The sequence below is a fragment of the Pelodiscus sinensis genome, chromosome 2 (assembly GCF_049634645.1).
Source record: "Pelodiscus sinensis isolate JC-2024 chromosome 2, ASM4963464v1, whole genome shotgun sequence".
NCBI classification, from domain to species: domain Eukaryota; kingdom Metazoa; phylum Chordata; order Testudines; family Trionychidae; genus Pelodiscus; species Pelodiscus sinensis.
Window position 1 is genome coordinate 201,777,195 of NC_134712.1, and position 27,830 is coordinate 201,805,024.

Below are 27,830 nucleotides of genomic sequence, written 5' to 3' on the forward strand. Positions count from 1 at the left end.
AAATTCTAGGTGGATGCCACCTGGAAACTAGGAGATAGAAGGGAGCTGGAAGGGAGTTTGGGACCAGCATTAATCCAGTGCTTAGCAAGAGGATTCAAGCAGGAGGGCCAGTGGCTGGGTCAGAGCACTTATCTGGGAATTAGTGGAAGGGTTTCAACAGCTGTGACAGGGGGGCTCACATAGGGGAACTTTTCCAAGGCTCAGAGGAAGATTTGGGCAGCTGAGAGGTAGGTTGGGTCAAGGTGCTTAGCCATGGGATAGCTGGAAGGTTTCAACAGCTGGCAGGAAAGGTCAATTGTATTGCCGTGTATTCTGGATGTCTAAATCTTAAAAATTCCCTTTTTGGTAAAATGGCATATAACACCATTTCAGGCTTTTCAAAAGATGAGTGTGTAGTCAAATGATACAGCAGCTGTCAATAAAGATAGCAATAACCTTATTTAAAGGATACTCAACAGATGAAAGCCTGAGTCAATCTTCATGGTTGACAGGCAGCATAGCATATAGGTATTCCTTTGAACCCTAGTACTGTGCATGTTTAAACAGTTAGCAGGATCTTTATATAATAGGTATTTTTTGGGAGGGGGAATAAAATTTAAAGTGTATTAAGTATCCTACACATTTAAGATTAAGTGATACAAGCTGGATTTTCCTCCAGATATGTGAAAGTCATGGATAAAAAAACCTGTGTGCACAACACTAAATCAAATGGTTGAGGCCTGGCAAATACTATAAAAACAAGACAAAAATATTCTATAGAGAACACATTCTTTAGTCATTAAAATAAAAAAAAGTTATTTAGGCCTTCCACAATGTTCTCACAGCAGTTTCATGCAAAATCAGACTGTGCAATATGCACCCCATAATTTATGGACTAAATGTTCACAAGTGGGTGGGGTTTTTGTCGCAAAAACAGATGTTCAAGAAAATAAAATCTGTTAGCATAAAAATAATACATAGTTTTGCCCATAAAAATGTACCCAAGTTTGCTGCTGGAGTTTTCAATAATTCCTATTCGTAAAATAAAATATTAGTAACCAACCACTACTGTGCTGCTGTCCTTCAGCAACTATAAAACATCATCAGAAAGGACTGCTACATCATATACACACAAAGCAGCTGCCTCCTTCCCCTGACTTTCTTCCAACACTGAAACTCATGATCTCAGATTGCCCATTGGATCATTCATTACCCCCTTCCCTAAACTCAGTTAAAACTGTGAGAGGGATTTAGTGATGGAGGGAAATTGCAAAGCAGGGACAGGAAGCCAGTGGCAGCATTCAGGTAGTGTGCATAGCACACAGATATCACAATGTGAGGGATGGAATTGGTGGCAATTTTGAAGGCATCCCCATTAGGGACAGCATCCAGTTAGCAGCACAAACTACTCTATGTGTTAAAAATTCAGCTCTGTTTGAAACAAAAGCACTGGGACAAACAGCTCACAACTGACAAAACGGTCATTTTCACTTTCCAATGCAGGAACGTGGAATTCCAGTAATCTTGCTATACTTCCTGATAAGAACATTTTGGAGTTTATGAAGTAGAAAGAAGTGGTTTGCTGGTCCCATATATGCACACCTTTCATTACGTCCAAAAATAAACTATGAAACCAAATAAGTAATCTCGGTATGCATGAAAAAGTGTTTAAGACTCCAATAGGGCAATGGGAACATTTCCCATTCATGAAAGAAATAGTAACTGAATGTTTATATCATGTCTTTTTGTTGTGGCATTTGAAAATACCCTTCCTAGGGCATGTTGTATGTGGCATAGGCTGACATTTTCCATGTACAAAAAGCTTGGCTCAGGGGTGGTGCCTAAGTGAGTGAGAACAACTTATTTATGGTAGGGAGAAATACTATTTCCAATTGTATCGTATTTCCATAAACACATTAAACCATTGTCCCGAACAAAGAAATTTATACAAATTCCACTCTGCTTAGAAACAAGTTGGGTTTTCTCTTTGACCTAAAATCTGCACTTTCCAGCCTGTTTTTGAAAGAGAGTTGGTATAAAGGCAAACCTTGGACTACAGCACTGCTCAGAGATTATAACATTTATATACTTGACATCAGAGACAGAAACGTAAGTGTAAGTAATGCAAATGCCAAAGCAGGATTTGTAAGTATTTTGCCCTAATTTTAAATATTATATATGATGGGTTTCCACAACTTCCTTTGGGTATTACTCTACAGTTTAATACATTTCACCTCCAGAAGTTGTCCCTGATATTCAGCCTATATTCTTCTTCTTTTAATTTCATCCAGTTGTTCACACTGAACTAACTGCCCCATGTAACATTGGGATGGAATTTGGGTGCAGGAGAGGCCTCAGGACAGAGATTTGGAGCATGGGAGGGATTTCTGGCTGCTGGATATGGGTAACACACACCCTGGCCAGCTCCCCACAAGCAGCAACATGTGCCTACTACTACTAAGCAGAGACGTGGTCAGGCAGCTCTGCACACTGCCTCCACCCAAAGGCACCACCCCTTCTGCTCCCATTGGCTGTAGTTCCCTGACAATGGGAGCTGAGGAGACAGTGCTCAGGGCAGCACATGGAGCCCCTATGACCATTCCTCCCCCTAGGAGCAGCAGGAACATGTATCTGCTTCCAGGGAGACACATGAAGCCAGGCAGGGTGCCTGCCAGTTCCACACCAACTAGACCTTATTGAAGATCAAAATGCCAGTTTATAGAGTTTTTTAAGTGGTAAAGTGCCAGATTACACAGCTTTTACCGTATTCAGATGTAGTTTTAAACACACATCCATCTCAACCTGATTAGAGGTTGAACCTCCGAAATCTGGGATTTTCTGGTCCGGCAACATCCGTGGTCCAACAGGACCACGGATTTGCTCAATCAGAGAGCCCTAGTACCCTGGAGTGAGAACCCCATTCCTGGGGAGCCCCAGTCAGGTGGGGGAGAAGTGGGATCATGGAGGCTAAGGAGCTCTGTCCCCATGGAGCCCTGGCCGGGCAGAGCAGTTGCGGGACTGGTGAGTGGCAAAAGCGGGGCAGTTGGCAAACCCCATCCCAGGCGGGAATCCTTACTTGGGTGGGGGAGAAACAGGGCCGTGGTGGCTGCGGAGCTCTGTCTTGGGGAGCTACAGCAGGCTGGAGTCCAAGTCCAAGCTCTGCAGGCTGAAGCCCAGTAGCAAGGGATCTCCCCATATCCGACAAATTCCCTCATTTGGGATGGGTCAAGTCCCGAGGTGCTGGATAAGGGAAGTCTAATCTGTACCTTGAAAGGATATTTGTTTACAAATTGAATCCAAAGAGACTATGTCATACCACTAATATACCTCTCCCCGTATATTTACATGCACACACATTCTCTCACTGGATTACAAGACATTTGTGCAAATAAATGATTTTGGACTATGTGGGAATGAGAATACTCAGCTTTTTAAGAGTTAAGTTGCCAGTGAAACAAAATATGTGCCAATGGAACAAGAGCACAGGCATACATGTTTATAAACATGCATCATGTATGCGCTCAGATATAATATTTTTGCTTATTCTCTACTCTGTAACAAAAGTTTAGTCAGTAGTCTCCAATACAAATTAATAACAAGAGAAAAAATACTGAGACATACTTTGAATTTCAGTGGCCTTTTGTAAAGAAGCCATTGCATTCATGTTAGGGGTTTGGTGCTGCATATCTTCTGAGAGAGGCTCCAGCTGCAAGAATAGAACAGAATAATATGAGCAGAATATTATTAATTTGCAATAAGACACATGAAAATCAGCCAAACTGAAACAGCTTAATCCTCAAGAGAAGATCAGCCTAAGAACTAGTTCACGTTGTGCTGGTATCAGTTCTAACATATAGCCACAAATTTGTTTTCTGTTTTTCAGCCATGTAATTGAATTCCAAGGGGCTTTTCTATTGGCTGCAAGACTAATCTATGGAGTCTCTGAAGCAGGTGCATGTCTGTGTATTATTCATTTAAAAAAATGTTAGTTATTTGTGTAATTTTTGTAGGTTCATCACAAACCAAATTCCATTGCATCTGTATGTGCACCTGGGCACTCCAAACAAAATCTTACTGCACTCTATTATCTTTATTTCTCTACTGTTATTACATCTCACCATCTTACACAGTTCAACATTTTACCATGGAAAACTATAAAACGCAGCTGCTGCTCTGAGTAGCCTTGTGTTAATTTCAAGTAAAGTAGTAGACAAAATACTTAAACATATTAACAGTAAACGCTGTATACATTTTATATGAGCTCCAATGTACTTTTAAATGGCTATATATACTTTCAATGCCTTTTAGTTTGCTTAAGTGTTTGAGTGTTTACATGCAAGAAACAAATTATATATTTTTTCTCTACAATTCCATTTTCAATGGCACTGTTCTGAAAGGAGAGCTAGGCTGGTAGCTAGTGCATTCATCTAGGCTTTTAGTGACCTGGGTTCATGTCCCTCATAAGCCACAGATGCCCTATATGACCTTAAACAAGCCTTTTGGTACCTTGGTCCTGCATCTGTAAAATAAGAGTAATAGAACCGCTCTATATCATACTGATGTTGTGAGGTGCTCAGATAATATAGAATTCGGAGTGGAGGGCTGATAAGTACCTTAGAGTATGTAATAGACCAGACATGAATGGATCCTAAATTAAACATGGGTATCTGTGAAATATTGACATATCATATACAGAGCACTGACATGATGACATTGTATCATGATTCACCAATAAAATACCATTATAAGAGCCAAGTAACAAAGGCAAGTCATGTTCCACCTACATTCATTTCAATTATGAAATTAATTCAGCTGTGCTCATGCCCTTTTCTTTATGCCTTCCATTCTACACAATTTACTGGCACAAATGCTCACAGCAAATGAATATCAAAGCCATCTGTGTGAGTGCTCTGGAAACAGCATTTGAAATTTGAACACACAGATATTGATGCCAATCTTAAACAATTAAGAGCAGGTTAGATAGACATCTATCAGGGATGGTCTAGATGGTACTGGGTCCTGCCATGAGGGCAGGGGACTGGACTCAATGACCTCTTGAGGTCCCTTTCAGTTCTAGTGTTCTATGATTCTATGATATTTTCATACTCATCCATTCAAAGAGCTGGAATAGCATCGTGTGAGTCATTTGCCCAATCACAACTAAAAAACTATTCTTTTTTAATATTTATAATCAAAGTAAACAAATTCAAAAATACATTTGTTTAATATATTTGTACAATGAATACATCAGAGAGACTTTCAAACTTATCACAGATATTTTGTAGGCTGAAGAAGACGCATAATTGGCTCACTTATTAATTATCAGTGATTAGATCAGCTCTAGTCATTACATCCAGGAGATTAGCTTGGATTTATAAAGAGGTGGCAAATGAAGCAAATTCACCCCAAGTCCAGAATTGCTGGGATTCAGGTAAAATGATGAGCAGTGAAATAGTTTAATGCTGATTAAATTCCAATGATCATTCCATGTGAAATGAATGGCGTTATTCAGACTTCTTACTTTTATCTGCCTATAGTCCTATATTGGGATCCCTACCTGGAAGATTGTCTTTGAAGCTATAAGAATTAGCAACATAATTGATATTAAAGTTATATTAATGTTTATATTCTTTAGAATTCTACAGGACTGCCAGAAAAAGGGAGGTATGGATATCAGCCAGTGCAAAACCAATAAAACTACTGATGATGCCAGATTGTAATGGTGGATTGCTGCTATTTTAGATGATGGACAAGACATGCCAGTCAAGCTTTAGGATTAGAGCTGGTTGAATAATAAAAAAAATTAAAGTAACTGCTATATTTGCAATTAACAAGTCAATCTTGCTTCATGAGTCTTAATAGATTATAGCATTTCATTATTTGCAAGCATCTGGATGATAGCTGAGTAGTGTGAAAATGCTTACAAATCACTAATTTCACAAATTTTAGCAAAAGTGATTATTCATCTGAAAATTCATCCCAAAAGTCATTCATTATTCTCAATGTAAAAAGTTTCAGGCATCCAACCAGGAAGCAGAAAAAATACTGTTGGCCCAATAGGAAGTGGCAGCCGAAGCAGATGGTGACCAAAGACAAGAATGATAAGGTGCTCATGAAGAAAGAGAAGGTTGTGCAGTGATGGACAAGATATTGTACCGATCTATACAAAGCACATTTAGACACGAGTGTCTCAGAGAGACCAATCAAAGAATTGAAAGAGATATTACTGCCAAGCATCGAGAGCGAGACTGATATTTTGAAGGAGAAAACAGAAAGAGCCATGAAACGACTAAAGAACAATAAGAGCCCTGGAAATTGTAAGATCACGGGAGAGATGATCAAATATGGCAGAGAAAGTATGATTCAGGAAATATACCAACTATATAATATAGCATGGAAAGAAGAGAAGGCATCTAAGGAATGGACAAGATCTGTGCTAGTGACAATACACAAGATAGGAAGCACGTTGGAGTACAAGAACTACAGAATGATTGCCTTAACGAGTCATCTAGGCAAGGTGCTGATGCTGATACTGATGGAGAGATTGAGACTGCACATAAAAGAACATCTAGAGGATGAGCAAGCGGGATTCAGGAAAGATAGAAGTACCATGCAGCAGATATTGGCACTATGATTGATAGTGGAGAAAGCTCAGCGAAAGAACAAGAACATCTACAATTGCTTTGTCGATTTTCAGAAGGCATTTGACAGTATAGATCAGAAAGTGACTTGGGCGGTGTTGGTGTCATATAGAGTGGATAGTAGATTGATACGGTTGTTTAAGAATATCATCGATAATGCAGAGGCAGCAGTGAGAACGTGCGGAGAGTTGGGAAGTTGGTTTAGAATGAGTAGAGGTACGAGACAAGGAGATCCAATATCGCCAAGTATCTTCATCATGCACCTAGAAAGAGCGATGGACAAGATCAGGGAAGAGGTAGAAGGAATATGGGTGCATGGGATAAGAATTAACAACTTGAGGTTTGTGGATGATATAGTTATCATCAAGGAAGATGAAGAGAAGCTAGAGAGAATGGCGCAGGTGCTAAATGAGGAAGGGAAGCGGTATGGACTGATTATGAATATCGATAAAATGAAGCCAATGGTATCTGGAAATAAGGAAATAGGAAGGAAGATCAGTGTAGATGGGATCAAATTAGAGAACAGAGAAGTTTATGTATTTAGGGTGCAACATGACATATGAGCTAGACTGTAAGAAGGAAATAGCGACTAGAATAGCGAAAGCAAGAGTGAATTTAAAGGAGATGGATAAGATCTGGAAAAGTAAAGTGATTAGGTTAGGAATGAAGCTGAGCGTCTTGAAAACGTGTGTATTCAGCAGCATGTGTACAGATGTGAGACATGGGTGATAATGAAAGATTCAAAGAGAAGGATATTGGAGTTCAAGAGGAGTTTTTATAGAAAGATCCTGAGAATAGGATGGATGCAGAAGGTCACAACGAGGAGTTACATAGGAAGATACAGCCAAAAGAGAACCTATTGCAAAAAGTTATACAATGGAAGTTACAGCTATTCGGGCATATCTGCAGAATGAACGACGAGCGAAAAGTTAATACCCTGGTATTCGGCATAATGGATGGGCCGAATAGGAGAGGCAGACCCCACACAGAATGTGTAGATGATATAGTAGATTGGTGCGGAGCTAGTCTACAGAAACTAAGCCATTCCGCACTGGTCAGGGAAAGATGGAAGGAAATAGTGAGGGAGGCATCAGACACCAATGGGCATTGAGCCCATGGTTGTTGTTGATGATGATGATGAATGCCCAGGTTCACAGGCAGAAGAACAAAGGTGACTTAAAGCCACATTTTTTACACTCTTTCAATCCTTATGGCTACTGGAACCCAATTTAGCCCCTGGAGTAAGAAAGAACAGACTCAAGGCTACTCTAATATGTACACCCTTGGGAGCCATTGCACAGGCTGGGGAATTGCCATAGTGCAGGATGCTCCAGCGGTGCCTTGTTCCGTCCTCAACATATCCTCCCTGTTCCCCTGTAAATGCCTTCTAATGGCTAGGAGGCCAGGAGTTGATGATGTAGACACAGTTATAGTAGCTCTATGCCAACCAGAGGTTCTCCTAATCAAAGGGAATCTTGTCAGACATCTTTCATAAATGCATTTGACTGGGCCCAATGATATGTCCTTGCGTTATTTAGGAGGCTAGTCACATACCTTATTTAACTAGCAATGAACATTTAAAGTAAAGAGTTCCCAAATAACTAATAGGCAACTGCATCCTAAATGTCCCATCAATATTTATGACTATCAAATATATGCAGAGATATCAGCTTAGGCTCATGAATAAACAACAAATAGAAAAAAGGACCAAATTTTTAAATAAAATAAAATAAAATAAAATAAAATAAAATAAAATATCAATTTATTGTTTTTAATTATTATTATTATTGTTATTTAAAATGAACAATTAACAGGCCTGTAGCTGACATGGATTTTTCAGTGTTTGTTATTTCTAAACTTCTCCCTCTTCCCTCCACCCTCCAAAAAAAAGTTCCTGTAATTATTCCTACTTAGTTTCAACTGCAGAAATGCTCTCTGTCTCCATGTTCTTTGCAGTAGCCAGGCAGAATGCTGGATCCTATTCCATATCAATAAAACCACATCAGACTCCAGACATAAGTTCATTATATTGTACACCCTGTTCAACTCTGATGCACTATTGTTACAAAAACACTGTAAAAATAAAGCCAGTTCATTCTTACAGCTATTTCTATACTCCTTTGGAACAGGGCCTTTTGCAACAGGGAGAATAATGTCTGTTGGCAGTGATCCACTTTTTGGATATAGCTACATAGACATAGGGGTGTCCCTGGAAAATATCAGGACACAGACCCAACAGTGAACAAAAGAAATCACTCTGCACCTGACATTCATAGCACCATCACCTTCACTCCTACACTTCTTGGCATTCAAATCATGCAGTTTATTAGATCTGGAGCCGAAGAGAATAAAAGTTGTAAAGAGCACTGGAAATACATTTGCAGAACAGAATATTTCAGAGATGAATGACTCAGGTCAGTGCAGGACCAACAAAGCCACTTAAAGGATAGTTTGGATCATTTACAGAAGACAAAATTTTCAAAGGGTTTGCACCACTAAACTGGGCTTTTTTTGTGCTCATGGGAATTTAATGGAATTTGTGCCCAATAAGCACAAAGGAAAAAAACAAGTATACACTACATACGTTGACTGGTTAAAATTTGTCACAACTGAATTGTGCTCCTATCAGCAACTGTCATACAAATACATCCACTATCAACTTTTCACATGTGTGGAAGGTGGCACAAGTGATGGTACGGGTGTAAGCAATTTGTCAAAATTTGAGACAACTGGAGTCAGTACTGCATGAGGAGCCCAGACTTGGCACCTGATTACATTGCCTCCTTATACCTGCCAAGTTTTAAGAGGCAGAAGCTAGCTTTCATCCTGGATGTTAGTGAGTTTCTTTAGAGAGACGATGACACCAAGGAATATTTAAGGTAACCTCAGGCTCAAAGCGAGGGTTCTGGAGATGGAGATTGTGATGGTAATACATATGGGGTCCATAGATCCCATGAATATCTGCATCCACATCCGCAGATATAAAGTGGATATTTACGGATTTGCAGGGCTCTAGTTATAGATCTCAGGCAATTTTCACGTATGTGTGCGCTATTTGGGGAATGTTCCCATTTTAGAGAGAGCAGCACTTACCTGTTCTAGTAACTCACCTTCTATCTCTTTTATTTTTTACTACATTCTTGGTTGACTTCTTTGGATAGCTGGTAAGCTTTCCCAGATTCACTCCAAATTTCACAAAAAGGAACAAATGCCAACTTTTCATCATCCGAATGAAAACTGCAGAGCACTAATTTTCCATTTAAGATGCCATATGCACCAACACCGAAGATCCACTAATTGCAAATAGCACATATTCTACACTTCACAACAAACGTCCAGCACAGATCTTCAGATGCGCTTAGTAGCCAGTCACAATGTTTTGTCTGATTATGCCTCAAAACAGTAACTCAAGCAGGAAGAATGTTTACTAGAAGATGCTAAATTTAGCCATTTAAAAATGTTTTCCTACTTTGGGCCAAATCTAGCCCTGGCCAGCACTGTAAGAAAGAGCAGACATACTTCCTGGTGTGTTCTCTGTAACAAGAATCCTGCTGGGCGGAATGCACTGTGGACGACACTTTGCTGCTCCCCCTGAACAGGAGGACATCTGCTACTAGTTAGCATTTGCTACAGACACTTGCTACAGCATATGGGGCTGGCTACTGGATACCTCCCTAAGCCATAGACCATTTCTCCATAGGGACAAGGTGCATAGTGTACTAGTCAGCACTTGCTCCAGACCATAGAGCTAATGGATAACACACACAGACAATTTCTTTTGTGGGACAGGATTCATATTGGTTTGGCTCAACTTTTATGTGCTATGGAGAGATCCTGCATGGCTGCTCACAATGGGTTGGGAAGGTTGTTGTGGAGAGAATTAAGCCCATAACTTCAAACCAAAGCAATCTGGGGGGAAAAGGCTTCGCAGGTCTGTCACTGCACAGTTATATTAGCCATCACACACCATGGCATGCTGGCATGTGGGCCACAATGACTAATCTAGCCTAATGACTGGAGTAGAAGTCATGGTGTGGGACCACTTTTATTTCCTGGCTTAGGTCTGAGATACCATCCTCACTGAGATCCCTAAAACACCAACACCCAGCCCAAATACATGTAAAGTAATAAAATTAATCTGTGAGGGAAAAACATGAAGTAATCCAGGGGTGCATAACGTACAGTTTGCTGCTCATACATGACCCAACAGAGCATTTCACAAAGCTTGTGGCCTGCTTCAATACAACATACTTACATTCATTAGCATTTTGTTGTCATGGTTACCTTATTTTTCATTTACACCAGTGTGTATATAGACAATACTGAACTTAGAAACAACCTAGTTAAATGTATACGAAAGAAGATGGAGTTAAAATATAAATAAATACATGTTGACTTTAAATCTTATATGTGTAGAATGTGTTTGGCCCACACAAGGATTGAACTTAAATTTATGTGGTCCTCTTGTGTAATAAGATTGGGCACCACTGTGCTACTCACAGAAGCCAACAGAAAAAAAGCACTGTTCTTAGAAAATAAGGGAGATGAATTTTCATTGCAAGGCTACATCATCAGCTCAACAGCTCCCTGGTTTAAAAGCAATTGCTCTTTTCTAATTAGCTAAAACCATCATTTCTTTGTTTTGACAGGTGCCGACATAATGGATGTGTTCTAAAACCACTAACAGAAGATGTCTAGGACATTTTACAGCAACTTACCTCATCCTTCTTTCGTTACCTGCCTGAAGGATTTAACTGTTTTGATTTTGGATTTCAGAGGAATCCAATTGCTTAATCACTTCTCACCTCTTAGGAAGATTTCTTTCCCAGGAGGCAACCCAGGGTGCTTCTAATTAGCTTTGCATATAGGTTAGTAAATTGTTCTTAAAAGAAATTCAGGTTTTTCTTTTTGAGCACAAAGTATGAAAGATAAAATTGAAATCTAGATGCATTTATATCTATGTTTACATCTGTATTGTTGAATTTTTGCTTAATTTGCTGTTTTCATAAATAAACAACTGCTCCGCTGTTTCTGATGAAAAATGGCAATGGCTTTTATTTTGTAGAGTTCTATTGATGTTTCTGAGGAATTTCCAAAAGTAATGTTCACAACACTTCTGTGGAGAAGTTCAAAAGTATTCCTCACACATTGATTGGGCTGATAACTCATTTAAATGCTGAGGTCTTCCAAGAAAAAGAGACATGCTGAAATGGAGTTTTTGGTTAGTCTTCAAAGCCAACAGTTGCATGAAGAACTTTTCTTTAGAATGCTCAAATGATTTAACAAAGATTAATTCAATAGCCTACTCTTTTCATATTGACCTAACGCATATTTATTAAGGGAAAAGTAAAAGCTATCTTGCTAAACAGATCATTTTCATGCAGGCCACATCTAATCAAAGCAAGTTTTGGTTTGGTTGGGGGAGATGTTTCTGTATTTTTTGGGTGTCAGCATGTTTTTTTTGTAGCGATTCAGAGACAAATTAATTAAAGTAAGCATTTAAGCTTGCTCGTAAGTCTGTTGTTTCATCTACATGTTAGACTGGCTCCCTACAAAAGTTGGAAGTTACTGCTGGTTTTATGGTTACTCTTTTTGTTATATATTATTCTGCTTGCTGATAATAAGACATACAAAGCAGTGTACTGCTCTACTGACAGGTCCTGGCCAAGAACAACATAGGCAAAGAAAAAAGAATTCAAAAAAACCCAGCAAAATGTTTATGAATTCTAATCCTCAGCACATGAATAAATATAACTGACAAACTGCAGAGTACCTTACAAAAGCCTTTCCTGACCTTTCTAATTTGAGTTCAATTGCATGTGCAGTGTTTAGAAGCCAAAGTTGGTCTTGCCAATGTTTTTAAACTACAGTTGCAGTACGTATCATTATTTGTAAAAGTGAAGTGCCAGATAATAAGTTATAATTACCCTATTAATCACCTGCAAAAACTGCATTCAGGGAAGAATGCATTTTCAAATTACAGTAATTGGTGACTTAAAAGAACTAATTTTTCTATCCTTGACTAGAGGATATTTTGTAGTTGTCTGTGAAAATCTGCAAATATTCTGTTGAAATGAGGCAGTGTAAACCATACACTGGATTTGCCGTGGTCCAAATCCTCATGTAGTATTGATTAGCATAACTCCATGGAAGTTGATAGATTTGTGCCAATTTAAAGCAGGTGAGGATCTGGCCCTATATCTATGTCTATGTGCCATTACTTATCAGCAATTACTCTCTTCAGCAATATCTTTAGTCATAGATTTCCTGTAAGCAGAAAGTAGTTTCTTATGGTTGTAATGATGACATTGTTTCAGAATCTTCTATCTCCAAAATTAACAGGAGCAGTGTCAAGGCTGTTCCCTACTCTGGCACTCGAGTGCAGAAGTTGGGGGCCTTCAAGACACTTTAAAATACTCTGCCACTGAAGGCTTCTGTTTAAAAACTCCCCAAAGTCACAGATTCCCTGGCCTTGGATTGGTATTGCTGCCACCACTGAAATACAAAACACCCTTTTTAGAAGTCAGGAAGATATATTTGGGAATTTCTTCCGATGGGGTTATCCTCAAATTCTTTCACCTTCCCTCTGGAGAGAGCTTGAAAAAAACATGAACTCTCACTTGTCTCGATCTTCCTTCCTTAAAAGTCTTTCCTTCTATTTACTATGCTATTTTTTGCAAACAGATAATTACATTGAACTAACCAGCCTACTTTACTGGCTTCAGATTACTGGTCTACCTAAACAGCCAATAGAGTTAGGTGAATATTTCAGTATACTCACGCTTAACTCACAGGGAAAAACATTTCATATCTGTTTTCAAGCATAGGTACTGTTCTGAGAATGCAGAGGGTCGGCAGCTGTAGAAGGAGTAGCAGCAGTGATTCAACATTAAAACAAAACAAGGCCATTCTCACAAAGAAACATCACCAAATGGTCATCTTTGACTGTGGAGAGAAGTCCCTGGAATAGTGGTGGGAGCACAGTTTCATTAGCATCATTCATCTCTCCGTGGGGTTACCTTACATATATCCAAGCTAACCAGGGCCAAGCAGAACTCATCTCCAGTCTAAAGATAGGCAAGATTGCAATGTGAGAACATCGATGCTTTGGCTGATTTTGGAGGGCAGGATTCAGAAGGTGAGCCGTCAGCACCACCCCAGGAAACTGCTGTGTATAAATATGAATGCTGATTTGGGTGAAGATGGGCAGGCTGTTCAGGAGGGGCAATCAAATCTTACGACTGAGATTTTTAAACAGAACCACCTAAAGTCGGGCTTCTAAATTCAGCACTGAAATAAGAAGCCTGATATTCAAAAGTGTTGACCATACATCTCAAAAGGAGACACTGGATGTACAGCACTTCTGAAAACTTTTTTTATGGGACGTAGAATAAGTCACCCAGTGTGGAACCCAAATAGGGCTGAATATTCTACTGTGGCATGCACAAGGGGATGGGAAGAAGAGAGACCTTTCCAGCAACCCCAGCTTCCTTCACACAAGGTATCATGTTCCCTTGCTCACACCTCCACTGTAGTGCTCCCTTAATTTATTTAATTCTTACATTGTCCCTGATGCCTGCAAGGGAGAAGGCTGAGGAAGCATTTGGGGTTGCTTGGGGGAGCTTCTTTGCATTAATTTCCTGTTCTTAAGAAGCTCTGTAGATTTTTTTTCTGGAAGAGGTGCCTTGTACCTTCCGCATCAGGCTACTTGTTCTCAAGACAGACCACTATTGTGCATAGCCAGCAAATGCAACCTGTTGTGGAGTGTGTCCGTGCCTATGATGACATGTAAACTAAGCTGAAGACTTGGCATATAGTACATTTTCCTTAACCTGCAAAGGAAAAAATAATGGTGCTGGCCAATGTCGGCAGACAGGCTACTGGGCTGGATGGACCTTTGGTCTGACCCAGTATGACCGTTCTTATGTTTTGTTCTAATGGGGTTGTCTCTTTTATTGTTTCTTTGTGATACATAAAGAAAGCCTGAAAGGTTTCAGTTCAAAGTTGAGGAAAAAGGCATAAGATAGGAGGGTTTCCTGGTTATTTTTAACATTACAAATTCAAATCTTGTCTACCTAGGAAGTTTCTATGGACTCTGGAGAATTGGTGAAATTAAGAATTTATAGACTGAAAACTGAGTAGTTGAAAGGGTGAAAGGATTTTTAGATACATATATAAAACATGTATTTAACTCCAGTGCTTAAGAACATTTGGGAGAAAAGATGCCTTTGTTAAAGGTTCATTACTATTACCCTTTTTATTCAGGTTTGTGAATTTCCAATAAACATCTCTGAGAATCTCAATAGGTTCTCCAGCAAAATGAGGGAAGGTCTCATGTGACATTTTTGGTATCCATAAACTAAAAACCAAGCAGAAAAACCCTTTCAGGCTTTCTTTATGCATCATAAAAGCCAAAAAAAAGGACATAAAGGTTTTTAAAAGTCTTTCATAGTTGATCGTAGAGATTATAAGCAATTTCCACTATAAGAAATAGCACTTCACACCAATTTAATAGGTCTGAAATGTTGCCCTGAAAAGAAACTGGGAGACTGGTAAGTGATGTATGCTAAAGAATTCTGATTACTGTAGCTGTCTCAGTTTCCAGTAAAAACAATGATTTGCAATACTGCTCCCCACAACCGAATTTTACAGACTATGGCATGAAAACATGTGACAGGCTCACCATTTAAGGTTAAGGTATGATGTGTTACTGTATTTGATTTTTGTATGCGTCTTCATCAGATTAATCCTACATCGTTTTTACTATAGAGTGATTGTCATGATTATGAGGGCTAGCCAGCAGCCTGGGGATTAAGGGGTTAACTACACCTAGCCAGGTGGAGTGACCAATAGGAATGTAGGTGGGATTTTTCAAACTGGGACAAAGGAATTTAGGTTTTTTTCTTTTCTCCCTTTTGTCTCTCCGAGAGAGTTCTCTGCAGCTACAGAGAGGGACAAGCATGTCTCTCTCTCTCTCCAAGACATCATTCTTCATTTTCTGTAAGTAGGGTAAAGTTTATGTAATTTCGTTAGGTTTTATTGTGTTATGGATTGGGTATGGGATCTGAGATCTGGCACTGCTTAAAAGATGTTTTGGCTTTTCTTTGTAACTAAGTTCTAGGCCCATGGAGTTTCTCCATGAGTATATTTTGTTACCTTCCTCTCTAGTCATTATACTTGCAACCAGAATATTGTTGTAATAATAAAAGTTCTTTCTTTTCTTTTATTAACCTGGCAGTGGTTAATGGTGTGCCCTGATTTTTGTTTTAGGGGGAAGATTTCCCAAATGATCTTTCCCCTGGTTTCTTTAGCAACATTTGGGTGGTGGCAGCGGAAGTTTTATTCCCAAGATCTAGGTTTTTAAGATCTTGGGGGAAGTTTTATACCAAAGCCTGGTAGATAAGGCTTTGGGGTACACTTGCTGGCCCCCACTTCTGCATTTATCATGCCAGAGTGGGGAAGGAGCCATGACAGTGATGGTAGAAAGAGAAGTACCATAATCCTCCATGACAATGTGCTTATGCTAAGAAATTACCAATGATCTTGAAAGAAGAGCCTGTTTTATCCATGACAGCTCACTCAAGAACTTAATCAGTGATAAGCATCAGTGATGAGCATCATTGACACTCCCTGATGTCAAAGTACATTCTCAGCATTCTGAAACTCAGTGAGGGTATCCCAAAATAGCTATTCTGTGTCTATTGAACCAGCCTGTTATTTTGAAATAGAGTTTGAAATAATGGGCTTGCTATTCTGATGTCCCTGTAACTCTTGTTCCATGAGGGTTAAGAGACATTTCAAAATAAGTTATTCTGAAATTAGATCGAAATAAGATACGCAATTTGCGTAGCTCAAATTGTATATCTTATTTCGACCTATGGGTGCAATATAGATGCACCCTGCGGGAGGACAGTGTATTAAGTCTTTCTCAGGATTAAGAACAGTTTTGTGAATCATAGAGATTCATATAGACATCAGAGGTTGGGATGCTTATCAAAACAAAAATAACTTCCAACTCTTCTGCATTTTGCTATTACTAAGACATATGCAAAAGGCACTTATTTCCATACATAGGAAAAATTAAAAGAAGACAAAAAGACAGAACTTTTCAAAAATGTGGATTTTCCTCTGAAATCCTTGGATGTATCTTTTACCTCATTTCCTAGAAGGGCATTTATACAGGCTTCAGATGCATCACAGATGGCAGTAAGGTCATGTCCTCCCTCCAATGCCAGCACCACACGACCAGCCGCTAGCTTCAGCAACTGTTTTGTTAGGTGACCAAAACCTAACATATAAAGACAGCAGTGCAAATTATTAAAGCAGAACAGATATTTATGACATATTTTACATCTGTTGTATCAGAAAGTAGGAAACATGAGGTTATTGTGAAGAAATATAAGATCAGAACCATGGTACATCAATTTCAGTAACTGGGCTCCAACACTGGTGAACATTAAATACTACAGAAGAAAGTGTAACTGTGACCCTAAACACCTTTGTATTCACACCCTGATGCAATGATATTTGTACAAAATATGACTTGTGAGGTGTCATATGAAAAGCTAACACACTGGTTACTAAGGCCACTGTAGAATGCATGTATTAGTGCTGTAATGTAGACATACTCTATTTCGAATTAACTTAATTCGAAATAGTTAATTTGAATTAAACTAATTCAAAATAACGCATCTATACACAAAACCTATTTTGAAATAGCGTTTTGCTATTTTGAAATAGCACGTCCACACTGAGTGGATGCTGAACCGAAGTTAAGGCTGGCCGGAACCAGCGCCGGCAGGGCATCAGGTTAGGACTTAGTGTGTGGGGCTGCTGCCTGAGGCTAACTGAGCTCCGTGCTTAAAGGTACCCTACCCTACCTCGGACAGACAGTTCTCAGGGTTCCCCGCTTGCTGGTCTACCTCGATGAGGGACAGCAAAGCAGTCCTGTCTTGTAGTTCCCCGAGTGCCCGAACTCGGGACACAACAGCACTCGGCCACATAGAGCCAGAGCTGCCCCTGGGCATACCAGTGCGTCTTGTGGGATTGTTGCCATCAGCCCAGCTGCACTTGTTACAGGCTGCCATACGGGGGGGGGGGGGGGGTCCATCGGGGGGCTGTCAGGATCCAGGAGGCCCTGAAGGAGAGCGTCCACCCCGAGGAGCCCTCAGAGCCTCCCCGGTCCTCCTCACCCGGGACTCGTGCCCCATTCCTCCCTCACATCCTTCCAATTACCCCTCCCTAGCCCCCCTTCCTGAAGTCAAATAAAAGACATGTACATTCAAAAATAGAAACTGGGTTTATTGAACAATACTGGGGGGAGGTGAACCTCTGGGGAGACTGGGAAAAGGAGGTGGGAGAGGGGAAGAGAGAGGATGGGAGAGAGGAGGGGGAAACCTGGGAGGAGGGAGCTGGAAGAAGGAAGCAAGGGGAAGAAGGGGCAGGGGAACCTCAGGGCTAAGGGTTGGGGGTCTTGCCGGACCAACTTGACATTCACGCTAACCAGCTCCTGGGTTCGCATGTGGCCTTTGGTTCGCATTCCTCCGTCTAGTGTGGAGATCATGGACATTGGGGGCATCCCCTCCAAACCTGAATAAGGTCAATGATCTCCACCCTGGACCAGGAAGGTGCCCACCTTCTCCAGCCCCTGTCAGGCTCCTGGGAGCTGGCAGACTGCTCCTGGGGAGCAGTGGAGGGCTGGCTGTCAGTGGCTTGCTGGCTCATGTTTTGGGGCCCCTGGGTCAGGGGCCCCAGTGGCCACTGCTGGCTCTGGGCTGGCAGGCTTGAAGCTGACACAAGCACTTTGGCCAGGGTCTACTCCTTTAGTGGCTCCGGGGCTGGGGTAGAGGAGAGTAAGTTTTTCTGGTTGTGCCCAGAGTGGCCACCAGGGCTCCCTGGTAAGGGCTGGAGGCCCCCTATTTTGAATTAAGTGTCTATACAGCATTTAATTTGAAATAGCTATTTCGAATTTGGCTTTACTCCTCGTAGAATGAGGTTTACCAAATTCAAATTAAGGGCTCCGCTATTTCGAATTAAATTCGAAATAGCAGTTTGCATGTATAGACGTTATTAAAGTTAATTCAAAATAACGGTTGTTATTTCGAATTAACTTTGCAGTGTAGACAGGCCCTTAGTTATATAGGAAGCTATGAATTCACACTGTGTGATGTTGTTAGAACATGTTTCCAACCAGACAGCTTAGCCTCGGTAAAGGTGATAAATAGGTCTATCCTAGAAAAAGCACTGCAGATTTAAATACTAGCAGTAAACAAAACCATCATGCTAAATCAGTGGCATTTATCCTAATCCTAAACTCAAGGGATAGAGATTTAACGTGGCTCCAGAGAAACACAGGAGACTAAATCACCAGCAGGCCTTCATGACTTCTGAGACTTAGACATCCCATTTGGGGACTTAAGGAACAGAGACAGAACCCACCTTTATGGAGACCAAAGCAAAAACAAAATCTCCGCAATTTAAGTTCTATAATGGATCCTCCCCGGGCTAACTAATAAAGTCTAAAAAGGAGCCTGTGGGTAAGAGAAACTATTTTGAACAAAGATGGTATCTTGCTAAACTGAGTTTTAGACTTGTTGATGCATTTTTTCACTTTGTACAGAGACCAGCACAAATGGAGCCCTGATCTGAATGTACCACCAGAGTCTAAAAAATAAATAATATCCTATGTTGGTGTTACTAAAGCCAAGCACTAACAACAATCTCTGGAGTTAGGGTTAGTGCAGACTGGAACTTTTCAGGGTTTACCAGACAGCTCCACCAGTGTTCCTCACCAATGATCCACAACACTCCAGGTATTCCTATATCACAATCAGGGGCTGCCAATGGGCTCCACTGTCTCCAGCTTTCTCAGGGTAGTAGTCAACTAAGGCAGTGGTTCCCAAACTTTTTGGCCCACGGCCCATCCTGCTCAAGCAAACATTTCTATGACAAAATGGGTGCAGGAGTGGGCTGAGAGTGGAGGCCTGGCCAGGAGTTTGGGTGCAGGACTGGGCCTAGAGTGGGAGTCTGGGAGGGATTCTGGCCAATGGGAGCAGCGGGAAAACCCTCCACCTGAGCAGTTTCCTGCACTGCCATTTGCCCAGCTGACAGTGTATAGATCTGCTTCCTTCCCGCCATGAACTGGAACCAGCCTGCGAGGTTTGAGGCACCCCCCTCCAGCAAGAATCCAACCTTGTGGGGAAGAGACGGGGGGCTGGAGTGCCAGTGCACGCTCCCCACTGCAGGGTGGAGGCAACCCCTGAGCCCGTGGTCCACCTACAAGACAGTCACACTCCACTAGTGGTCCACAGACCACACTTTGAGAATCACTGAGCGAGGAGACACTCCCACTTAAATTTCATCTCAGATTAAAGTTAGTTGAAATTCTTTCATTTTTACTTCATCAAATTTAATAAAAAGATGGATAATTTTGGGAGGAAACATTTTGAAAATCTGTAATTTCCAAGGGCAGTTTTTGCTTTGGCTTGACCTCCTTCCCAATGGTTAATGGCAGGTAAAGTCTTGAGACTTTTTAAAGTCAAATTCAGAACACACTTGCAGCATGAGTCTCACACTTAGACCCACTCTGTTTTAGTTGCTTGTCTGACAGTGGCCTCTATTATGTCCAGAGTACTGCATGTTCCCTAGCTTTAATGCACAGACTGGCAAGACAGCAGGAGGTCTTGGGTTCCAGAAACACATTTTTAGTGTGCTCAAGTGAGAAGAGAATGTAGAAATTTAACATTTCAATAACTGAAAAAAATATTCTGGAGAAATGGTCTGGTGCAAAGAATGAAACCTTGACCCTGCCAGCATTTACACAGATGCTTAACAAGTAAGCCCATGAGTAAACCCCCCTCCTCCATATATCAATAGGACATTAAGCAGGGCTATAATTGTGTGCAGCATTGGGTCCTTAAGGATTCCACATTTGCCTAAATGTTCACAAAATTCTACTTGCCTCTCATCCCTGGGCTGATCCCAGAACTCTTGAAGTGAAATGTTAATTCTTTAAACCATTTCACAACCTACTGTAGCTCTCAAAGAACTGCAGTTTTGACTCTACTGAAGCCACTACACTGTGGTTCAAATTATACACACTTCGAAAAACAAAAAATTAAATCTCTCATTTCAGCTCAATCGTCACGCAGAGAGGAAATAAAAGGCAAAAGACCAAATTTAGCAGGCTAATAAAAGTGAAGGAAGGAATGGAATAAAGATAACCTTTGATTATTATCCAGTTTCCACTTTCTTTTACCTAGAGGATTTATTTCTGTCTGCATACTACACATGTGATCTTCAGACTCATATCAAGACATTGCCAGCAGCAGTACCATGAGATGAACACAACACATTCAAAGGAAATGAAGACGAATCAATAGTTCATGGGCTCCGCACATCCACATGCTGTATAACTCTTCCTTCAGCTTTTTAAGAACTGCAACAGGACTTTAATAGCTTCTGTCAGGAAGGGAAAGTTTTACTGAATCCAATGCCCTGCACAGTTTGAAAACGATATATGACCACAAGGGTCACTGTGGCCACACCATAATTTTCTGGCAATAAATTCAGAGTCTCTCCTAAGAGATTCTTTCTTTCTTTCTTTCTTTCTTTCTTTCTTTCTTTCTTTCTTTCTTTCTTTCTTTCTTTCTTTCTTTCTTTCTTTCTTTCTTTCTTTCTTTCTTTCTTTCTTTCTTTCTTTCTTTCTTTCCAAAAACTGTATGTAGTACTAGTGATAAACATCATCACCAGGTTAATTATCAGCTTGCTTGCTTCAAACTACAAGTAAATCATCAGTGTTGCAGTGTTCACTTCTAACTTACTAAGAGATGTTCACATTATCAGCTATACAAAATATACCACTCCCAAATACAATTCCACAATAAAGGGTTGCCAAATGCAACTAATATGGAGGAAGCTTTTCTTCAGTGCAATTACCAAGAAAGTCAAGGTGACTTGCTAGAGGGAGAGGAAATGACTTTAGCCAACAGAACCAATGCTTTTTATGACTGAATGAGTTATGGAAATTCTTAACAAAGAAAGTTGGATTATGTGCCATTATAGCAAGCTTAGATAGATATTAGCTTCCTAAAGGAAATTCCCTGGAGTACAGAAGTAACAAAATGAAAATAAGAAATCCCAGTCAAGAAATGTTTTTAAGACGGCCTGTAGTTCATGCCAAATAATAGGCGGGGGAGGAGAGGGGATGCACAGATGGACAAACACTGTGAAAAGAAGCAGTCATCTCTCCTGATAAAATGAGACTGAACATGTATCTGAATTTCCATGTGACCAGCTCTGCAATGATAGGGGCCAGGAAGGGGTCAGACAAGCATTTTTAATCCTAAATCCTCAGACTCACCCAAATCCTCAAAAACCAATAGTGGATTCAATTCTTGGCCTTTCTGCTGACATTGCTAACAATGGTGCCAGTTATGATGGTGGCTTCAAAAAGCAGTTTTAGTTTGGCCATGCTATACTGGAAAAAGAGGTTGCTTTTGCTGCAGTGTGTAAGATTTCTAGTATGGCAACATTTTATGTGAACAGAACAGGTTCTGACAGAGGCTTAAAATGGAAAGTCACATTAAAAACACTAAGGCTGTGTCCAGATTCAGGGTTTTTTTCAAAAAAAGTAGCCTTTTTTCGAAAAAACTTCCGCTGCGTCCAGACTCAAGCTGCGTTCTTTCGAAATGAATTCGAAAGAACGCGGCTTTTCTTTCGATGGCGGTAAACCTCAATTTACGAGGAAGAACGCCTTCTTTCGAAAGTTCCTCTTTCGAAAGAAGGCGTTCTTCAATGTAAATAGGGCTTCTTTGAAAGAGAGCATCGAGATTCACTGGATGCTTTCTTTCGAAAAAGCAAGCTGCTTTTTCGAAATTTCTCCATGCAGTCTAGACGCTCTCTTTCGAAAGAGGCTCTTTCGAAAGATGCTTTCGAAAGAGCCTCTTTCGAAAGAGGCTTGCAGTCTAGACATAGCCTAAGGGTATGTCTACACTACAGAGTTAGTTCGAACTAACTTAGTTCGAATTAGTTAATTCGAACTAAGCTAATTCGAACTAACGCATCAAGAACTAAAAACTAGTTCGAATTAGCGTTTTGCTAATTCGAACTAGCATGTCCACATTGAGTGGACCCTGAAACAGGGCATAAGGATGGCCGGAAGCAGTGCCGGCAGGGCATCAGAGGAGGACTTAGAGCATGGAGATGCTGTCTCAGGCTAGCCGAGGGCTGCGCTTAAAGGGACCCGACCCCCACCCCGGACAGACAGTTCTCAGGGGTGCCCCGATTGAAAACAAGTCCTGCCTTGGAGTGCCCGGAGTGCCCACACTGGGCACATCACAGCACTCGGCCATCAGCCCGGCTGCACTTGCCGCAGGCTGCCATCTGGGGAGAGGAGGCAATTGGGGGGCTGCAGGAGAGGTTCCACCCCCAGAAGCCCGCAGAGCCAGCCCAGTCCTCCCCATCGGGGGCTCGTACCCCATTCCTCCCTCACCTCCTTCCACTTACCCTTCCCTAGCCCCCCTTCCTGATGTACAAAATAAAGATAACGTTTCTTCCAACATTGACTCTGTCTTTATTGAACAAAACTGGGGGAGACTGGGAAAAGGAGGTGGGAGAGGGGAAGAGAAAGGCTGAGAGAGGGGAGGGCAACTAACATGATCAGGGGTTGGGAACAGGTCCCAGATGAAGAGAGGCTACAGAGACTGGGACTGTTGAGCTTAGAAAAGAGGAGACGGAGCGGGGACAGGATAGAGGTCTCTAAAAGAGAGGGTTGGGTGGAGAGGGTGCATTCAGAAAAGTTCTTCCTGAGTTCCCATAAAGAAGGACTAGAGGACACCAAAGGAAAGGAATGGGTAGCAGGCTTCAAACTAGTAAGAGAAAGCTGTTCTTCACAAAGCAAATAGTTAACCTGTGGAACTCCTTGCTGCAGGGGGCTGTGAAGGCTACAACTAGAACAGAGTTTAAAAGGAAGTGAGATCAAGTCATGGAGGTTGGGTCCATGGAGTGGTATTAGCCAGGGGGTAGGAGTGGTGTCCCTGCCCAAAGTTTGTGGAAGGCTGGAGAGGGATGGCACGAGACAAATGGCTTGGTCACTGTCTTCGGTCCATCCCCTCCAGGGTCCCTAGGGTTGGCCGCTGTCAGCAGACAGGCTACTGGGCTAGATGGACCTTTGGTCTGACCCAGGACGGCCATTGTAAGCTCAGGGCTCAGGGTCGGGGGTCTCAGTGGACCCCCTTGATTTTCATGCACACCTGCTCCTGGGTGGCCAGGCTGGCAGCTCTCCTGCCCTAGACGGCCACTTTCCTGTGCCTAGTGCGGAGATCGTGGACGAGGTCCATGATGTCTGCACTAGCCCAGGAAGGTGCCCGCCTCTTGCGGTCCCGGGCAAGCTCCCGGGAGCCGCCAGCCTGGTCCCGGGAAGAGGTGGTGGGCTGGGGGACATCAGGTGGGTGGCACTGTGCCATGCCAGGTGCAGGGTCTGCTGGCTGGGTCCTGGCAGGCTTGCACCTGGCACGGGCACCGTAGCCAGCCCGTGCCCCTTTAAAGGGGCCGGGGCCGGGAGGGGGGCAGACGAGTTTCCCTGGTGTTGGCCAGAGTGGCCACCAGGGAAACCTGGGGAGGGCTAGCCTCCCACTAGTTCAAATTAAGGGGCTACACACCCCTTAATTCGAACTAGTAAGTTCGAACTAGGCTTAATCCTCGTAAAATGAGGTTTTCCTAATTCGAACTAAGTGCTCTGCTAGTTCGATTTAAATTCGAACTAGTGGAGCACTAGTGTAGCGCCTATGAATGTTAGTTAGAACTAACGTCCGTTAGTTCGAACTAACATTGTAGTGTAGACATACCCTAAGCTTGATTTGAAGTCTAGCCTTAAATGGGAAACCTTTTTGAGACTGCAATTTGGCAGACAGAAATAAATGTAGGGAGAACTCAGGCTATTTAAACATCTATGTATGTGAATTGGTAGGTGCAGTCCATTATTTAGGTGCATGCTCACAATTACTTGCACCAATGAGCGAGGGTGCAAAAAGAGGATGTCATTTTTAAAACATCCAGTCCCAGGGATATGAAAAATGGATTGTTTCAAGTGCATAAATTATAAGGAAAAGCTTAAATCCAGGCTGGTATTTCCCAAATGCTATTGTGAATGTGCTGCATCAGTACATTTCGTAATACTTACACAGTTGTAGCCAGTTTTTTAAAAATTGCCTTTTTTTGTGCCAGGAAACTACTATGAGCATGATTTTTTTGGCCAACAGTTATTTTCAGGCACACTTTTTGCAAGTTACATGTTGAAGTATCTGTTTTCCTCTTAGATCCAGTACCTAGATATCCAGGGTGTGGTTTGCAAAAAACCTTTGACTTAAGTGGGTCGAGAATCAGAACTATGCTAAATCCTGCCTTCTGTCTTAAATTTTGCCAACAAAAAATGTATAGTCTCTAGGCACAGGTTGGAAAGCAGGCCTTATATGTGGCAGGGGTTTCTTTCTTTGAAACCTGCAGAAATTATAAAGATGTTGAGTAGTGGAACTAAACATTAACGATGTAAGCAGCAAATTGTAAGTCTGACACTCAAACACATGGCTAGCAACATAAATCAAGGATATGCACTTGATGGTTGTTCTTAACTAAACACCTATGCCTGCAGTACTTTATGCACATGTTTAACTTTACACACTACAAGTAGCCCCATTGACTTGAACTAAATATCCATATTGCTCCCCTGTTCTCACTCTTCCTCCTCATGCCACCATTTTCTGATTAACTATAATGTTGGTTAGAATGTTGACAAAATTCCAAGTAAAGCAAAATCACACATCATTTACCCCCTTTTCCTAAGCTTTATATTTTAAATTGGTCCCTGCTAATGGGTACTAGATTCTACTACCCCAGCCGGGATACAATCCTAGCTTGGGTGAAAAACTTACCATACTGCTCCCTAATGAAGGTCAAAAGCAGAGTATGCAATGTTACCTCTTGAAGCAGAGACATGCACAAATAAGGTACCTGATGGTCATCCTCAAATTACTCTGATATAACGAGCTAAAGAGGAGAAAGCAAAAAGATATTTCCTAATGTTAACCAAATTAGTGCACCCATCCATAGGATAAATCACATCATTTTATGATGATGTGTTTTTAGCTGTTTTAAAAGTAACAAATGTTCATAAAGTCTCCCGTATAGTCACTCTGAGAAAGAAAGATTAAAGAATATGTTGTATCACAAATTGTAACCATAGAAGAGACCTTGAGGAACACATGTTAATGCACTGTGTCTAGTGCACCTCTCTCCAAGCAGATGGGCAAGTCACCCAGGACAGTTCTGTGGTACTTACGTTTTCCATAAACTGTAATATCTATAGTTTCTATTCTCTCGTCAGCACATGAGCAAAACTCGTATTAATCTCAAGGGCAGAAGGGACTACTGTGATTATCTACTTTTACCTCCTGTATAACACAGGCCATAGAACTTCCCCAAAATAATTCCCAGAGCATGTCTTTTAGAACAACATACACAATTGGCAATGATGGTGAATCCACTGTGACTCCTGGTAAATTGTTCCAATGGTTAATCACTCTGACTGTTAAGAATTTACGCTTTATTTCCAACCTGAATTTGTCTTCAGTTCCCAGCCATTGGACCATGTTATACCTTTGTCCGCTAGATGGAAGGACCCATTATTAAACATTTGTTCCCCATATAGCAAGGGTTCCGCGAAGAGCCGGCACTCCCCCGTCCCCCTGTTAAAGAGACAGAGCCATGGCGAGGGCTTTTTTGTTTGTTTGTTTGCTCAATGAAATGTGGCAGGGGCCTTTTTTTTAAGGCAACTCTAGCAGTTCCATGGCCAAATAAAATTGGGAAACACTGATCTAGACGGTATTTGGTCCTGCCATGGGGGCAGGGGACTGGACTCGATGACCTCTCGAGGTCCCTTCCAGTCCTAGTATTCTATGATTCTATGATTCTCCAATTTATCAACATCCTTTTTGGAATGTGGACACTAGAACTGGACATGGTATTCTATCAGCAGTCACACAAGTGTCTTAAACTCTTTATTCCTTCTCAAGGTTCCTCTATTGCTCATCTAAAGATTGATTAGTCCTTTTGGCCACAGCACTGCACGTTGAGCTTGTGTTCAGTTGATTATTTACTACAGTCCCCCAATCTTTTTCAGTCACTGCCTGCGAGGATAGAGGACCTCATTAGAAACAAACTTGCTCAATGATTTCTCATTTACAGTTAGATTGTGACATCTATCAGGTAGTCAGTTTTAACCCTTTTAAAGTGTGGCATGTTAATTTTGCACAATTCTAATTTTTTAATATAAATGTCTTGCAGTACCAAGTCAAATGCTTTACAGAAGTCTAAAAATATTATATCAACACAATTTCCCTTATCAACCAAACTTGTAATATACATCAATCAGATTAGTTTGAAAGGATCTAATTTTTCATAAACCTGTGTTAATTGGCACACTTATTTTACCCTCTTCTAATTTTTTGTTAATCTAATTCCACATCAACTGCTTTATTATCTTTCCCAGAATCAATGACTATAACCACTTATATTCTAGTTTATCCTTTTAAGATACTGGCACAATATGACCTTTCATCTGTTCTTCTAGCACTTTCCTGCTGTTCCAAGACTCATTGATAATCAACATTAGCAGTCCAGTGACTGCCTCAGCATACTCTTAAAACTTTTGGGTAAAAATTTTATGGACGTGCTGATTTAAAAATGTCTGACTATAGTATTTACTCTTTAATGCCCTCTTGAGATTCTAGTGGAATGGAAGAGTATTAGTTATATAATATCACTATGTTATCTGTTTTCCCCTAATATACAACAGAAAATATCTATTGAACAGTTCTGCCTTTTCTGAATTATTATTGATAATTCTATTATTTCTATCTAGGAATGGAGCAGTTCCACTCTCAGGATTCTTTTTGATACTAATATACTTTAAAAAAAATGAATGGGAGTTGTGCTTGCATCTGGGAGGCTAGCACCCAAATACATACATGGAAGGCAGTCCTGTCTTGTAGGCATTGCTCCCTGCTAGTTCAGTAAAAAGGAGGGATGAGACATGGTTCTGACCCTCTTTCCCCCAGGAGGTGATTGGTGGAAAGACGAGATGTTAAGTTACCCAGAAACCCTTCTGAGAACTCTACTGCTTCAGGGTCTTTGTGCACCATCCCCACCCTCCTC

At 41.2% G+C, this 27,830-nt stretch overlaps 1 protein-coding gene across 8 annotated transcripts in view; it reads right to left on the reverse strand.

The window, feature by feature from the left end:
• The window catches only part of HDAC9 (histone deacetylase 9), a 705,078-nt gene that overhangs the window by 17,721 nt on the left and 659,527 nt on the right, over positions 1-27,830 (reverse strand). For all 8 annotated transcript variants that reach the window (XM_075922252.1, XM_075922250.1, XM_075922247.1 and 5 more), the window contains 2 exons: positions 16,775-16,908; positions 3,601-3,685 (listed from right to left, as the gene is read on the reverse strand). In XM_075922252.1, coding sequence (XP_075778367.1) covers positions 3,601-3,685; positions 16,775-16,908 — 219 coding nt within the window. The remainder of the gene's footprint in view (positions 1-3,600; positions 3,686-16,774; positions 16,909-27,830) is intronic.